Here is a 16,183-nt window from a genome sequence, read left to right as displayed (position 1 = left end):
TTTTGATGGGTCCGTATAAATTTGATGAAACTTATATATTTGAAATTAGCATAGCAATCTGACTATTTTGATGTATCTATTGGTATCAAAATTCCGTCTTTTAGGGTTTTGTTTACTATTGAGCCGGGTTGCTCCTTACTTAGAGTTTGTTACCACAAACTGTATTAAAACTGTATATAAATAAAAAAATTCCATGAAAAAGGCTATGTCAATAAAAAAAACAGAGATTAATTTAGAAAAATTTTTCCACAAAAAAAGTTTTCAAAGAAAAATGAAGAGCTCCATTAAACCAAAAATGAGCAGAAATAAAAGAAGAAATCTTCCAAGCGTAAAACTACCACAATTCCCTATTACCAAATAAATGAAGCCCAAAACAAACAGAAATTACAATAAAAAACCGAGTCAAATTCAAAACAAGCAAAATTAACATGAGTTGTGCTGAAAACCCCCAAACCTTCTCAAGACCAGAACAGAATTTGCACTTTACTAAAAAAACAAATAAATGACCGTGGATGAAATACATTTGCTGATATTTACAGGAATTTTTGATTGACTGAAGGGAAAAAAGTGAAAAATTGAAAATGTGTTTTTTTGCAGTAAAGTGCTAAATATGTTCTGTTCTTGTAGAACAATAAAGAAAGAAATGTTTACAGAAAGACGTTTGAGATCATTGTTAACGCTTGTTGCCATCTCCTTAAAATTAGCTTAGCTTTTAAGCCTAGATTGGATAGAAAAAAGCGTGTACATCAAAATCAAAATTCAGAATGATCTGAGAAATATACAACCATTTGAACTACAAAGGATGGTGTTTCTTGAAGAGAGAAAAAATGATCCAAGCTCTTTTGAAATCAAAGAAGGAAAATTAAGGAAATTCTATTCTTGGAATGAAGTCAGGAGTGAAAGCTGCTGCTCCTTTAGATTACCTAAAAGAAGTCATTCTAAAGAAAGGAGCCAGAAATGGTAGGAACTGACACTATAATATGGGTAAAGTTGTAGTTGAGGGGCTTAAAGCTAACTTGTAAAGTGACCTTATTAGGTGATAGGAACTTTCAGGAAGGAATTCAGGGCCTAAAACAATCCTGGAAAAGTGGCATCAAGCATTTCCTTATTCTAGGGCTGAAAGGACTGACTGAGTAGCTTTTTTATGGAAGCCCTCTCTTGAAGGAAACATCTCAAGCTAATAGGCCTAAAATAAAAGTATTGTCAATATGTAGGCTAGACTATGCTCTGTTTAAATAGGGTAAAAGACCTCTTTTTGGGAAAGACCACTTTGGGTAAATTTTTACCAAATCATATTATTGACTTACAAATAAAGTGAATATACCACTCAATGCTTTTTTTTATGCTCTCTCCAAATATAATAATATTTTTGTTGGAAATGAATTTTAACCCCACCCCTATATATTCAATCAGAACTCTTCAACCAGAGTTCAACCTGTTAACATCTATTTGGTTAATGCCTTTCCATATTAAACTCAGTTAATTCATTGACAAAGTTGATTAACTGTGACCTAACTCCCGGATTTTGTCACCAGCCATCAGGTGAATTGAACTTTTTAACCCTTTATATTAATCAACCAAATGACTAAAGGACAACCAATTTAGTGACAAAGTTGATTAACTGTGACTTAACTTCCGGATTTTGTCACCAGCCATCAGGTAGGCTAAATTGAACTTTTTAACCCTTTATATTAGGCCTAATCAACCAAATGACTAAAGGACAACCAATTCAGTGACAAAGGTGATTAACTGTGACTTACCTTCCAGATTTTGTCACCAGCCATCAGGTAAATTGAACTTTTTAACCCTTTATATCCATCAGCCAAATATACCCATTAATCAACCAAATGACTAAAGGACAACCAAAGGACTTTAAGAGAGTGTGTCCTGAGTGTAGATTAAGGGCAACAATCTATTGCCTGGTATGTAGTACTTGCAACTCTTCCATTCATGAGCAATGTGTGGGGATAGAATGTTCCCAGTGGAATAAGAACTGGATATGTTTGGATTGTTCCTCAAAACAAAACACCACCAAAATTCAAGAATATTCCACCCCTAATTCTTCAAAAGCTAATGATACCCCACAATGCCGATTTTCAGGAATAAATTCTTCAAAAGCTAGTGATACCCCACAATGTCAATTGTCAGAAATAAATTCTTCCTTGAAAGAAATTTTTGATGATATCATGTTGTCCTCCTTGCCCTGCCTTGCCAAAGGGATGGTAAAGTTTTCATTGCAGCCCAAAGTGAGTGTCAGACTACTCCCCTACCAGTTTTAACCAGTTGCCAGACTGATTTTCTGCTAGAAACTAAAGATGCCAGTACCCAGACAGATTTTGAATCTAATTGTGAGCCTTCTAATGATGCCTCCTGCCTGAAAATTTTCCTTGTGGCAATTGTGATTCCAACCCCCTATATGACCCTTCCCTCCCCTCCCTCTTAGTGCTGAAAAAAAAAACTCAAGTTCATTACCAACAAAATTTCTACTTTCATTGATCTTAGGGGGAATATAATTAAGAACACACTTAAGTCTGTGAATACAAGTCAACAAATCACTAATTTGAAACCAACTACAATTCAATCCAGAAGCAACAACTCCCAACACATGAATATTAATGAAGCGAGTATCAACTCAAAAATGAATTTAATTGGTGACCTAGTTCCAGAGGTCAGTGACAACTTAAATGAGAACTCATTCAGTATTCCAGATCCAGAGGTCAGTGACAATTTAAGTGTGAACTCAGCCAATATTCCAGATTCAGAGGTCAGTGACAACTTGAGTATTATTAGTAAATTGGTTCCTGAAGCCAAATCAGGGAAGAATTCTATTGCCTGCCAATTTCACTTGGCCAACAAGTGTATAGAAAAGAGTGACTGTACCTTTGTTCACCCTTGTATGTCTTTTTTAACTACTGGTCACTGTAACAACAATTATTGCTCCCTTTCCCATTCCAAACCCTGCCATAAATTTCAAAGTGGCCTATGTTTTGAAACTAAGTACATGTTATTACATTTGAAAAACGGATTATTGTTCTATAGCCAGGCACAGTAAAACTTTTAATATGAAAATAGTTACAAGTTCCCAATCAACCCACAAGTGGAGCCCTCTTCATTCAATTAGTAAAATTAGCTTATCAGTGTATATTCTTCCTTTTTTATCCCAAATCCACCCTGCTCACTCAAAAAACTTCCACCTTTACCACCCAGAAAAAACTCCAATTCCCAGAAAAATCCCTTCCCTCTTAACACTCCAGTTAACCCCTCCCAAGTTGTACCCCCTGAAAACACCACCATCTTATTTCCCTCCCAAATATTATCAGACAAGAGGGACCCAGGTTTAAAAGATGTGGCCCCCTTCTCTCAAACCCTCCTTGCTCAACCCAACCAGAAGTTTAATCCTGTGAAGTTTAAGCCTCTCCTCTCCCAGATCCACGTTCCTCCCACCCCTCACTGTCTCCCACAATTAACAAACAAAAAATGCCCCCTTTAGTAACCATTTTACTTTCCCAAAGTTGCTTGTTACAAATGCTGAAAGCCTGAATTTCAACAAATTGATCAAGCTTGAGGCCCTCTGTCAAGTACACAAAATTGATGTAATTGCTGTAACTGAGGTCCAAGTACAGAACCCTGATTTATTCAAAATGAATAACTACTCCCAATTCATAAAACTTCATCCTCATGATCACCCCCTAGGTAAAAAGGGAGGTGGAATACTATTATTTGTAAATAATTATCTCTTTCCTAAATTAATTCATACTCCCAACCTTTCAGATTATGATGAAATCATTTGGGTAATAAGTGTAAGACCCAAAGTTTTACCATTCCCTTTTAATTTGATTGGGTTTTGCTGCTTTTATTATTCCCCAAATCAAAATGCTGCACAAAGACAGCAATTCTACCAACAACTCCATAGTAGTGCCGACTTTGTCCTTTGCAAATTCCCAAATGCTGGTATTTTCTTAGTAGGTGATGCTAATGACCTGAAGTTGAATTCCCTTTGTAGTTCCCTAGACTTAAAACAAATAGTAAAAATACCAACAACAAAAGGAAATTCAACCCTTGATCTGATTTGCACCAATATGCAGGCTTTCTATGCCCCTCCTGTCCCATTGCCCCTGTTAGGAGGAAGTTACCATTTTTGTTTATTAAAAAAGCCTCTCAATAGCTTTAATCATACTTTTTCTGTTACTGATTTCTCTTATCGCCCAATTTCCAATGATGGCCTTTACACATTTGGATCTTGGATTACCAATGAAAACTGGCTGTCTCTCAAAAGAAAAAATGACATTAATTTTAAAGTCTCTGAATTCCAAAATCTGATTAAAACAAATTACATAAATTCCTTCCCTGTGAAAAAAGTAAAAACATGTTCTAATGACATACCATACATTACTACTCAATTGAAAAAATTAATTAGAATTAAATTGAATCTACTAAAGAGTGGTAAAACATTCAAAGCAAACTCACTGCGTAAACATATAAAAAAAGAAATACGTAAATCTGCTTCTTCATATTACAAATGCAAAGTCCAGGATTTATTTTCTACAAAACCAAAACAATGGTATAATAGAATAAAGAAAATTTGTGGGAAAACATATAATAATATAGATTTCCATTTCCAAGAAGACCCTTTAGTTACAGCCAATGATCTGAACAGGTTTCTTTCTTCCATAGTTCAGAACCTCCCTCCCCTTTTTTTTGACACTCCTTATGATTTGTGCTCCCTCAATTTTCCCGTTATTTTTCCCTCGGATGTGGAGGCAAAAATTAAGAACATTAAAAAGTGTAGTAGATGGCCACTAGGCATTGTACTAACTAAAGCCTTTGCAGAAAATCTCTCAGAGCCTTTGTCCTTACTTTTTAATGAAATTACCTCTACTGGTAAATTTCCAAATTGTTGGAAATTAGGTTTTATTACTCCTGTAAAAAAGAAAGATAACAATCAAGATTTTGATGGTGTCTGTCCCACTACTCTTACTCCAGTATTTTCGAAGTTATATGAAAGCTTTTTAGCTGAGTGGTTGAAAGTAAAGATAATTGCTAATGTTGACCAAAGACAATTTGAAAACCTACACTCTACATCTACTACCCACTATCTTATTCACCTTATGGACACAATAAGCAAAACACTCAAAAAACGCAATACCTGGCTAAATGTTATTGCTGTTGACTTGCAAAAAGCTTTTGATTTAATCCACCACAATATGTATATTCTGATCCCCTCCCAATTTATAATGGTGTGCCCCAAGGAACCCTCTTAGGTCCAATTTTATTTCTTACAATGATAAATAACCTTGTTTACCGGTGTTTATTTTCTGGATAGATGGAAATTTGTTGATGATCTGTCTTAGAGACATGTTCCAAAAATTCAAAAAGCAACCCAATGGATATCTTTGAATCGATATCAGCCAAAGCTCTTACTGATGTTATGAAAGTCAACTGTTCTTACTATTAATTTCCTTAAAAGTCCTCCTTCTTTCTCCTGCCCAATCCCCCCTGAAATGTCTGTTACCACTATGAAATTGCTGGGCATTACCATCTCAAGCGACTTAAAATGGGATTGTCATATTAATTACATCTTAAAACGTGCAAATGCTGCATTTTCCCTCCTTAAACTTCTTAAAAATTTTGAATGCCCTAAATCGCACTGTTTGAGGATTTTCCTGTCATTTGTACGCCCAATCCTTGAGTACACCTGTCCTGTTTGGCATCCTGTTATATCCATTGAATTGTCGGACAAAATAGAGGCAGTCCAAAAAAGGTGCCTAAGAATTATCTTCAATGAGGTTAAAGTTCCTTATATTTCCCTTCTTAGGAGAGCTAATCTTGTAACCCTTAAGGAAAGGAGAGCAAAAATTATCTTGCGTTTTGCTAACAATGCCCTTCATAACCCTCAAACAACTCCACTTTTCCCTGGTCAATGTTCACCCCTTTGACCCCGCCTGCTGCGTTCTGTGTCAACAAAAATCTCCCTTCTTGCCCCAATAAGAGTTTGCACTGAAAGATATAGAAGAACTTTTATCCCATTGAGTGGTATGTTTACTTTATTCATTAGTCAACAATATGAATAACAAAAAATTTACCCACTTTTCTTTAGAATTCTGGAAAAATAGCAATGGGTTTTTGGACCACCCCTATTTTACTACAGCATGAGGCAATGTGAGGGCAGCAAGACTGTACCCAGAGAGGGGGGTAAGGGGGTTTGAACGTCCCTACAAAATGTTTGTCTGACTTGTACAAATATAACAAAAATGGATATAAACAAATTTTGTATTCATTTTTCAAGACTTTTTGTGTACCCCCCCCCCCAAAAAAAAATGAGTAAAACCCTCTCTGCAAAAAAAAAATCCTGGGTACAGCCTTGGAGAGCAGTAACAGAAACTCTGTGTTCTTGGTCAAATTTTAATCAATAATTTGTCAGCATAAATTAAAAATGTGGTCTCTGTTTTGACAAGCAATTCAAAAGACAAAATTATATTTAATATTTGTGATTTATAGAATAAACATCAAGCTATAAAAGTTACATTTCTAGAATCAAAAGAAAATCGGTTTTCTATTAACATGTGAACTAAACTGATACACTAAAAGTATACATTTAACAAAATATGATAATTGGCATTTCCAAAAAAACGTCCCTGTAGATAAGTCAATACACTAATAATTTCAACTGTTTGATCTTAAATAACTTTAATGATAACTATATTAATGTATAGCTTAGATTATTAGGTTTTCTCTGATATATACAATTCTTCTCAATTCCTCCTTGGCAACAAAATGTGAGGGTTTTAGTCTTACATAATTTTACTCAATTGGATACTGGTTTTTTACTAATCAGTTTGTTCTCAAATGACTGGCAATTTTTGCAAAAAGTCTTGTTTGTCATTTGTAAAAACAGCTATAAATTAGTTTTCAATATCAGAATGGTTTTTCTAAATCTCAGGGATCTACATAGCCTACCCTTCTTGCATGAACAACAGCTATTCAAGATCAGAGACAATGCAATGGCATTGCCTATTCATGCCTATTAAAACAAAAACAGCAACATTTCTTTGTTTTTTTTAAGGCAACCTATATTTATTGAAAATAGTATACAGTGAGTATAAAAAGGAAACAAAACTAGAAAGTATAACAGTAACTTAGTGTGCCTGGCACAAACTGGACAGGAGAAAGACCCACCCTTTTTTGGGTGAAGAACTACTTAAGATCTTCAATAAGCCAAATCAACAAATCAAGCTCCAATAAACAAATTGACATCATTATCCCTACTCACTATTGAGGGAAGGCTGACTCAAGAGATAATGTATGATGACCTCATAGACACCTTTGCACAAAAAAAGTAAGGAGGAAGGCTTTATCAATTGGCTTTGAAGATAAATAGCTCTTCTTAAAAAGTAATGGGCACTTGTATGAAATACCCCTGAACACTCAAATTGTTCATTTATTGACACATTGTAGAACTAGTTTTTTGTTGGTTTCTTTCAGCTTAGCATGAGACAATGCATACATGCACACATGGATTTATGTGTTGCTATCTACCAATGAATTAGATTTATTTCCAATAAATATAAGGTATTAATCAAAGTATTTCCAGTACCCTGTTGGTTTATTTAAATTACTTAACACTCTTAACATACAAATATTTGGTTCTCAAATTATTCTCATAAGTGATGTTATTTTGTGATAGAATAAGAATTGTCATCATAAAGATTATCTTTTTAGGGAAAATAGACCCTCCCTCCTATGGTATGAATTTGGAGTGGCGAAAATGCTTGGACATTAAAGCATCAAAGCTTTAAATCTGGCCCTAACTTCAATCTAGTCATACCCTGTATCTCCTATAATAAACCAGTTATCTTTTCAGTAATCTATCTCTGTGTGATTGAGTGCATACTTTACTTAAATGATTTTTGAAATTATTTTAAAGAGTGTACCAGCAAGGGAGAGGATTTAAATATCAAAATAATTCATTGTAAACGGCCTCCATGTTGCACAAAAAAAGGCATAAGTTTATAATCAGTTTGAAAAGTTTTTTTTTCATCTGTGAAGTTTTTTTTTCAGCTCTTGCTAAAAATTAGAACATAGCAGGTTTGTAACATGTATTTCCATTAATTGAAACAACTATAATTCTGAATTCTTGCAGGTATATAGGTTTCTATTTGTATTCTCTGTGGCGTGATTCTCATGTTTACTGGCTAACCCACTAGACCACAATTGCCATTTAATTTTCCTTTGTCCATCTGGGGGAATTCCAAACAATAGTCTCGGGGCTATTCCAAATAAATTGCAAGTGTCTGGGTTTACTCCTCACTGACCAAAGAAAGGAAAGATTTTTAATTCTGCATGTTGTTTGTTTTATCTGTTACTGCTTAAGGTTGGTACATGATACTAGAATGTTTTGCTTGAAAGGATATTTTGAGATTCCCCCCCCCTGGATATGTTGGTCTTACACTTTGAAGAGGTTAGATGACAGTAGAGAATTTTTACTTGTCTATTCCAGGGTTATTACTAGCTAAATTTTTTGGGGGGGGGGGGGCAAGGAATTTTACCAACTGGGTGGTCATTTTTACCAACTGTTTTTTTATCAATAATTAGCTTAATGTCCATTTTAAATACAGTACATAAAATGACTGCATGAGTCAGTAAAACCCCCTGCATTTACTGAGCAAGATTAAGATTTAGTATATCATGTCACTGTTTTTGTGCTCTCTATGTAAATAAATACAACATTTTGGCACCATCTGTAAAATTGTGGCTAGTATCAGTAAAACTGCTGCAATTTACTGGCCAAGTTCAAGAGTTTTGTAGATGATATGTCAGTATTTTGTTGGTCTTTATTTAACCAAAAAATTTTTTTTTTACAAAGTCAGAAAAATCATGGTACTTGTGCCATGATTCTTCCAATTCTTTTTTTTTACCAAATTCCCAAGACATTAGGGGGTCGTCCCCTCCCCCCCCTCCTATTCAACATCTTCTGAAGCAAGTCAATGCAACTTTAGAAAATCCTGTCCTAGTATGGCTTGACAATCATAGAAGCCATATTTCAACTTCAATTCAAACTATTAATTTTTGCAATGAAATAGGGATCCACCTTTGCACATTCTTGCCTCATTGTTCATATTGCCTCCAACCACTGGATGTGTCAATATATAGTCCTTAGAAATGAGCTGTCAAACAGTCTTACAATTCTTGGCTTCAAAAAAATCCTGACCAAGAATATCTGTCTAGTCAAAGACCTGGTATTTGGATATACCTTTCCCCTACAATGTCAGTGATTTAGGTGTTTCCATGTAGGCTATTTTATGGATTTGAATCTTGTTTTTTTTTTAACTTTGAATATTACTGTTTGAATGAATAGCTGAAATATTTTGCCCAAGTCCAGACAGTGATGCCATTAATCATATACTGATGAGCTGTCAGTTTTTGAATCAGAATATTTTTCATATGTATTCACAACTTTCAAGTGCTTTCTATTCATGTGGTATTGTCAGTTTGCTTTTGTCTGTACTACATACAATTGTGGAACATCTGCTTCTCAGAGGATTGTTGCAGGTTTGATTGCTGGACTGTACTTGAAGTTGTTGGCCTATCTGCAGTGGTGTAAGGCTTTTGGTATGCTGATCATAATAGAGTTTCTGTTGTTCTCTTTCTTTATTCCTTACAGATATGAATTCCTGCATAGGTCAATGGGGCAGGGCACTAGGGATCTCAAATTTCTACTCAATAGCAGCTGGTATGGGGAAGCTAGACCATCAGCTGGTGTGTTGTGGTACTCAAGGAGAGCTAGCTTGAGGTCAGTTTTTTATTTTGTTGTCTTCATGGTCTCCTGGATATGTAAAATATATGAATGCCAACATGCTCCCATGGGTATCTGGGAATACAGTGCTGAAGCAAGGGTTCTGTTGCAATTGTTGTAGAATAAGTGCCGCACACATCACACTTCTTAACAAATCTTCTATTGCCTAATTCATTTTTGGCCAGAAAATGACTGATCTGGCTCTGCTTTTTGTCTTCTCTATACCTAGGTGTGAAGCATGGATGCTTTTCAATACAGTAGTTTGCATGCTGTATGGAATGACAAGACAGTTCATTTTCAACAGAACCCTATACGGAAATCCTAGGGTTGTAGACGTAACAGCATTCTTTGAAGTCTTGGCTATGAATTTTTGATTGGCTGATTGAGGATTGTTTCCAGAGATTTATGGTCACTGATAACTTGGAAGTGATGGCCATAGAGATAGGGTTATTTTGAGTAAGTCCAATCTCTTATTGAGTTTTTTTCAGCTTAATTTGGTCCCAAAATTGTCTTGGAGCTGCTGACATAATTAAAGCTATTTGATGATGCTCTTGGTCAGGCTAGCAATATTCTTCACAATCCAGAAAGTTTGCAAGTTTTCTTGTTTCCGTGAGTTACTGCACCAAAGTAACCCATCCCAGGGGGGTCAAATTTACTCCCTAGTCTGGGGTAAATCTGACACCCCCAGGTAAATTCTATGCATGCACAGATAATTTGGTCACCCCAAGACATGATAGAGGATACCACTATGTACTGGAAAATCTTACAAAAGAAAAATTCCTAGTAATAGTTTATATGTGCCAGAGCAGAACATAGGTTCCCTGCTTATCATGGGGTAATTCTGACAGTGTTGGTTTTACCCCATGCATAGAAGAAGTCTGTGAGAATGGTATTTTTTTTAATGTAAATATGATAACACCATACTTCAGTAAGGTAACACCATACTGCAAATAATGTGAGGGGAAATGTTATTTCAATTAGTATCAGAGAATAAATACTTTTGGAATTTCTAGTGGATAAAGAGGAATTTTTAAGGAAACAAAGTTATTTCATTTAATATCAGAGGGAGTCAAGAAAGCAAACTTTTGATCATTTGCAGGCCCTAGTGTAATTCTTGTACAAGCTGATCACATGCCAGATTTGGAATGATGGGACCAGCTCCAGAAAGCTTCAATGGTCTGGGAAAGATGCATTCTTCTTCAATTTTGCAATTGCCATTATTGTTTTGGCCTGTCATGAATAGTCAGCAAGGCTCAGGCAGCAAAGATATTTTATACAAACAAGATTTTCATCAGAAAATCAAGCACCCTTCCAATATACTGGCCTTGTTGATCACATTTGGTATAGTATGTAAGATCATAGTACTCATTTAGATATATATTTAGCTTCTTTCCTTGATCTTCTTCATTCTCACTGTCAACAGTATAACAGATGTCCATTTGGTCAGATGAGGAGTCCAATGAGATGTCAGAGTCTTCACTGGAAAGATCATTTTTTCTTTTCTGCTTGGGCATCTTCTTTTTTACTTTTCCTCTTTTGTTCTCAAGATTTTCCTTTTTCTCTTTCTATCTTTGTTCAAGCACTCTTAAATCCTCTGCTATTACTTCAGCCTCCCAAGCATTTTCTGCCTGCCAGATGCCTCGGATGCTGAGGCATCAAGAGAATTGCAGTGTGCTGAGTCCAAGAGAAGTTTTTCAAATGATTTTTCATGTGTATGAATCTTTTATGGGCTAACCTACACTGAAATAGTAATCTGATCAGTTGCAGTATTCACTGTAGTTGTCACCTTCTCCTTAGCTAAGGTCATAAGAGGCTCAACAAATTTGGGATATAGCCTGAAAGGTAGTTTAACTTCCCAAGGGCTGTTTGTAGTCCTTCCTGGGATTTGGGTGACGTTATTTCCTCTATTGCTCAGATTTTCTTAGGGTTTGGATGGATTCCGTTTCTGAAATGATGTGTCCAAAGTAAAGCATCGAAATTGATTTGAAGATGCACTTGCCTTTGTTAAGCTTGACATCCTTTCTCTTTTTTGAAAAGTTTTGTTTTGAAGATATCCGTCATGGTCCTCTTCAGATACACCAAAGATGATCATTTCATCTGAAATTACTGTTGCTGAATGTCTCTTCTATGTGGGGTTGGAACTCATATTGTGCCGACTTGAGCCTAATGGGTATATGTCTAAATTTGTACCGCCCATATGGAGTTCAGAACATAGTCAGTTCAGATAATTCGTCATCAAGACTTAAGTTCCAGTTTACTGTCCAGGCATCTATCTTTGATAAGTACTTAGCGTCTACATGCTTCTGCACAGCTTCTTCAAAAGCTGGCTTGGGACGGTGGGGTCTCTTTTTGGCTTTGTTGATATCATGAGGGTCTAAACAGACTCTCAAGGTTCCAGCTGGTTTCTCAACAACCACAGCTGAGTTCACCCAATCAGTTGGATGGGTCATCTTCTTGATGAGTCCTTGGTTCTCCATACGATGTATTTTTTTTTCTCTGGACCTAAGACTCAAGGGGATTTATCTTGTGGGCTGAGTGGATGGCTTTGCACCTTCTTTGAGGATTATTATATATTCACCTTCTATTTTCCCAACTCCCTCAAATAGGTCAGAAAATTTTGTGAGTATCTTATTAGTGCTGTACTGTCCAGACTGAAGACTACGAATCAGAAAAGAAGACATCCAGACTGAAGACTAAGTATAAAACTCTATGGGTTGACTATCATTTTCTTTGTAGGCACAATCAATCTTAAATGTCCCCATAAAAGGAATAGTCTGACCAAAAAAGCTTTTAAAAATGTGGCTTGTAGGGTGGATTGCAGGTTTTGGATTCAGTCTTTCCTCCATCAGTCTGGTAATGATGCTAGCTTGTGTCTCTGTGTCAATCTTAAATTTCATACTGAACTGGTTGGCGGTTCTTCGTTTAGCATATAGCTAGTCATCAGCTTTATCCATCATTAGTTGATGGATGAATAGTTCATCAGTTTGTTCACATTCAGAACTCATGATGTTCATAATCTTTTTGCTACTACAACAGACACGTGCAAAATGGTTGGGTTTTCTGCAGTTTACTGCAGATCTTCTCTTTTGCAGGGCATTGGTAATTCTGTGAATGCTCTCCACTACAGAAGTAACATTCACGGTTTTCAGTTCGGTTACATTCAGGCTTCTACAGTCTGTTTTGTTTCTTCTTGATGATATTAACTTCTTGTTTCCCATGACTAGTTGATTCTGTTGACATTGTCTTAAGTTGTATCTGTGTTTCTGTATAAGTTCTTGTTACTTTGATTGTCAATTTGGATCCCAACTGCAGAAGTCTTTCACAAATCTTCTGGGATGATGTTCCAAGGATGAGGTGATCACGTAGCATTTTGTCAACAATCATAGCTTCATGTGAGAAGTCACGCACTAAGATTTTTAGTTCAGTTGCATATGGTTCTATAATTTCGCCTTCCCTTTCATCACGTTTGTGTAATATACATCAGGGGAATATGGGGTTTGATTATGGACTAAATTAGTCATCGAATTTGGCAAGGTATACACTAATTTCGTCTTTTTCATCAGCTATTAGCATCCATGTGCTGAACACAACTCATCCTTTTTCTCCAAGCCAAATTAGCAGATATGCAAACTTGATTTTCTCATTTTTTTCCACCCAAGGGTCCATCAAATATTAGATTAGCATGACTTAAAATCTTGTCCAGGCTTCTTTTAGATTGTCTGATTCCCAGTTCAGCTCAGGATATGAGACGGTGGTATCCATCTTCTACTCTGATACCATGTAACAAATCATCTCTTCAAGCATATAGTCTACTTAAAAAAACCAGGTCACAAAACCTGAAGTAATGCAATCATAAGATAAGCACAAGCAATACATAACAGCAAGCATAAGCAAAAGCACAGGCAATATATAACAGCACACATACACAAAATGCAAACAAGCAAGTAAGGGATACTACAATTTGAAATAACCCCCTCTCCCCTATAATAACGGACGGACACATGATAATGTAATTAGTAGAAACATCCTGGATATTATAAAGCAAAAAATTTTGTTTTTTGGTGTCTTCTTATAGTTCTTAAATATTCCTTGGGCTGTATATGGGATAAATTGATTATCATATTTTGAAAGAGATTACAAAAGGAATCAGGTATTGTATGTTCATTTTGTTCCTATGTAAGTTATTGAATTATATATTGACCAAAACTGATACAGCACTATTGGTTCGATTATTTTGTGCTCTTTTGAAATATCTCAATTTCCTTTTTGACAATCCACTGCACCCTCTGATGATTCCATATAGCCTACAGCTCTGATGTATTTTATTGTTGTATTGCATCTTATGATGACAGTATTCATCTTCATTAAAAGGGGTTAGGCCAGTCTCCTCATGTCAAGATCACACTCTTCCACAGAATAATATGTTTGGTCAATGGGCTGAGAGTTGACCCCCCAAATTTAGTAGACATGTCATCCACTTTGGCAAAAAAAAAACTCTTCATGACCCTTATTTTCTTTTTGGCTATCCAATCTCTTCTGTAAATGATGAGCAATTTCTTTGCATTACTATTGACGATGAATTAAAATTCATTGGTAAGGAGTCTGCTTTTGGTGCTATAGCCTAATACAACCCTGGGGCTGGTGAAGCTCACCATTTCCACCTGGTCCTAACACGTTAATTTCCTGTAAAGAGGAATAGTCTGACCCAAGGTTGAAGTTGGACTAGCCTGCTCATGTTTTAACATAGAGTGTAAGGTTCTAGAAGACATAGTGTGTGGCAATCAGGAATTCTTACCCCATAAGACTAGTTAAATTGATGTTTTCAATACTTGTAAGTAGGAAAAGAAGAGGTGATGATAGCCCTGATTTTTTGGGGAGAGGAATGACAATGGATTTTACTTATTGATTTGAGTGACATTACATACTTAATGTTCTGTGTTTCACTAACTGCAACCGATCTTTTTTCATTGATTTTTATATCATTTTCATCAGCCCATTTATCCTAGTTAAAAAAAATAGCTACTAAAATAGTAGTGCCTTGCACCACAATTTCACCAACTCTTGACCTGACTTTTTACAAACTTTTGAATGAATGGTCTCTTCTTGGTTTTCCACACTCAACTGTGTTTATGGTGAAGTCGAAGTTTAAAAAAATAAATTGTTTGTGATAATTACTGGGGAGTAATAAGCAACCCTTGTCAATAGCAAGAGTATAAAAATCTATATTTTTATAGCATTACATCAAACAATCAGCTCTTTGTGGTAATTCCAAATGTTTAAAATCCCTGGGGCTTTGAAGTGAAACTTCTTTGGAGCTAGAAGTTAAACATTAAAAGTTATTAGTTTATAAAAATGTTTGTATAATTTTAAAAACAAAGGAAAGCACCCAAAAAGAGGGCAATCTTTATGAAATCAGCATGTCTGAATACCATGCATGTCTGAGTCTGAGTACCATGAGTCAATTTCTGAAGCTGCTATAAAAAGAAATGTGTTTATTTTTGTTTATTATTTATTTTTTATATTTATTATGCAAAGTTTGGCATCTCTGAGTACCATAAGTCAATGTCTGTAGTCCCTATAAAAATAAATATTTAATTTTATATTTTCCCCATAATAGATTTTTTTTTTTTTTTTTTTTTTTTTTTTTTTTTTTTTTTTTTTTTTTTTTGCCAGGAGTGATAATACTGATCTAGTAGTTTACTTTAAAAAAATACATTTTTGTAGTTACTAACTCTAAACATGTCAAATATAATGGTTTTCTAACAGTTTATGGTAATAAACTGCAATTAGGGAGCAACTCAGCCCATAGTATCCACAATTCTAAAAAATGGAATTTTGATAACAATAGGTAATCATAAAAATTGGGTTTTTATGCTGATTGCAAATGTAAAATGTTCTTTAAGTTTAGTCTAATGCCAACCATCAAAAGTTATAAGCCTGAATACATTTCGTGTTATTTTGAAAAGGGGAGAAATACCCCCAAAAGTCAAGGAGTTTTACCATAATGAAAATTACACAATCAAATTCAGCATATCAGAGAACCCTGTTGTAGATGTTTTAAGCTTTAATCTGCAAAAAAACACGGAATTTAGTATTTTTGCCAAAAGATGCATGTTTATTTGCTTTTTTTCCAAGGGTGACTTATTATTTGTTCTTGGGAAGTATACCAACATTTTTATTTTTTTTTGGGGGGGGAGGGGGGTCCACGGAGAGAACTTCCTATGGGGAGGCAATTTTTCATGGATGAACGTTCGAGGGAAATTTTATATGGGTGGGATTTACCAGAATTTCTATAGAAAATTCTTTTATTTGTCCTTTTTTCTCTTTGAAAACTGAATTTTACATATGGGAATGTTCTGGGGAAAATTTCCAGTTGAGTTGGAAGTGTTT

General features: G+C 35.3%; 1 protein-coding gene across 2 annotated transcripts in view; it reads left to right on the top strand.

Annotated features, from left to right (window-relative positions):
- LOC148950047 (uncharacterized) overlaps positions 1–16,183 on the top strand; it is a 505,353-nt gene that overhangs the window by 446,832 nt on the left and 42,338 nt on the right. The window contains exon 1 of one of the 2 annotated variants that reach the window (XM_089092088.1): positions 753–960. The exons of the other annotated variant lie outside the window; for it this stretch is intronic. Within the exon in view, the coding sequence (XP_088948214.1) occupies positions 803–960 (158 nt within the window). The 5' untranslated portion in view covers positions 753–802. Of the gene's footprint in view, positions 1–752; positions 961–16,183 lie in introns of those variants that run through there. 2 annotated transcript variants of the gene reach the window in all.

The sequence above is a fragment of the Artemia sp. Qi Xiang Cuo genome, chromosome 7 (assembly GCF_049724085.1).
Source record: "Artemia sp. Qi Xiang Cuo chromosome 7, ASM4972408v1, whole genome shotgun sequence".
Classification (NCBI taxonomy): domain Eukaryota; kingdom Metazoa; phylum Arthropoda; class Branchiopoda; order Anostraca; family Artemiidae; genus Artemia; species Artemia sp. Qi Xiang Cuo.
Note: the sequence above shows the minus strand (reverse complement) of the source record. Positions and strands in the feature narration are given on the sequence as shown.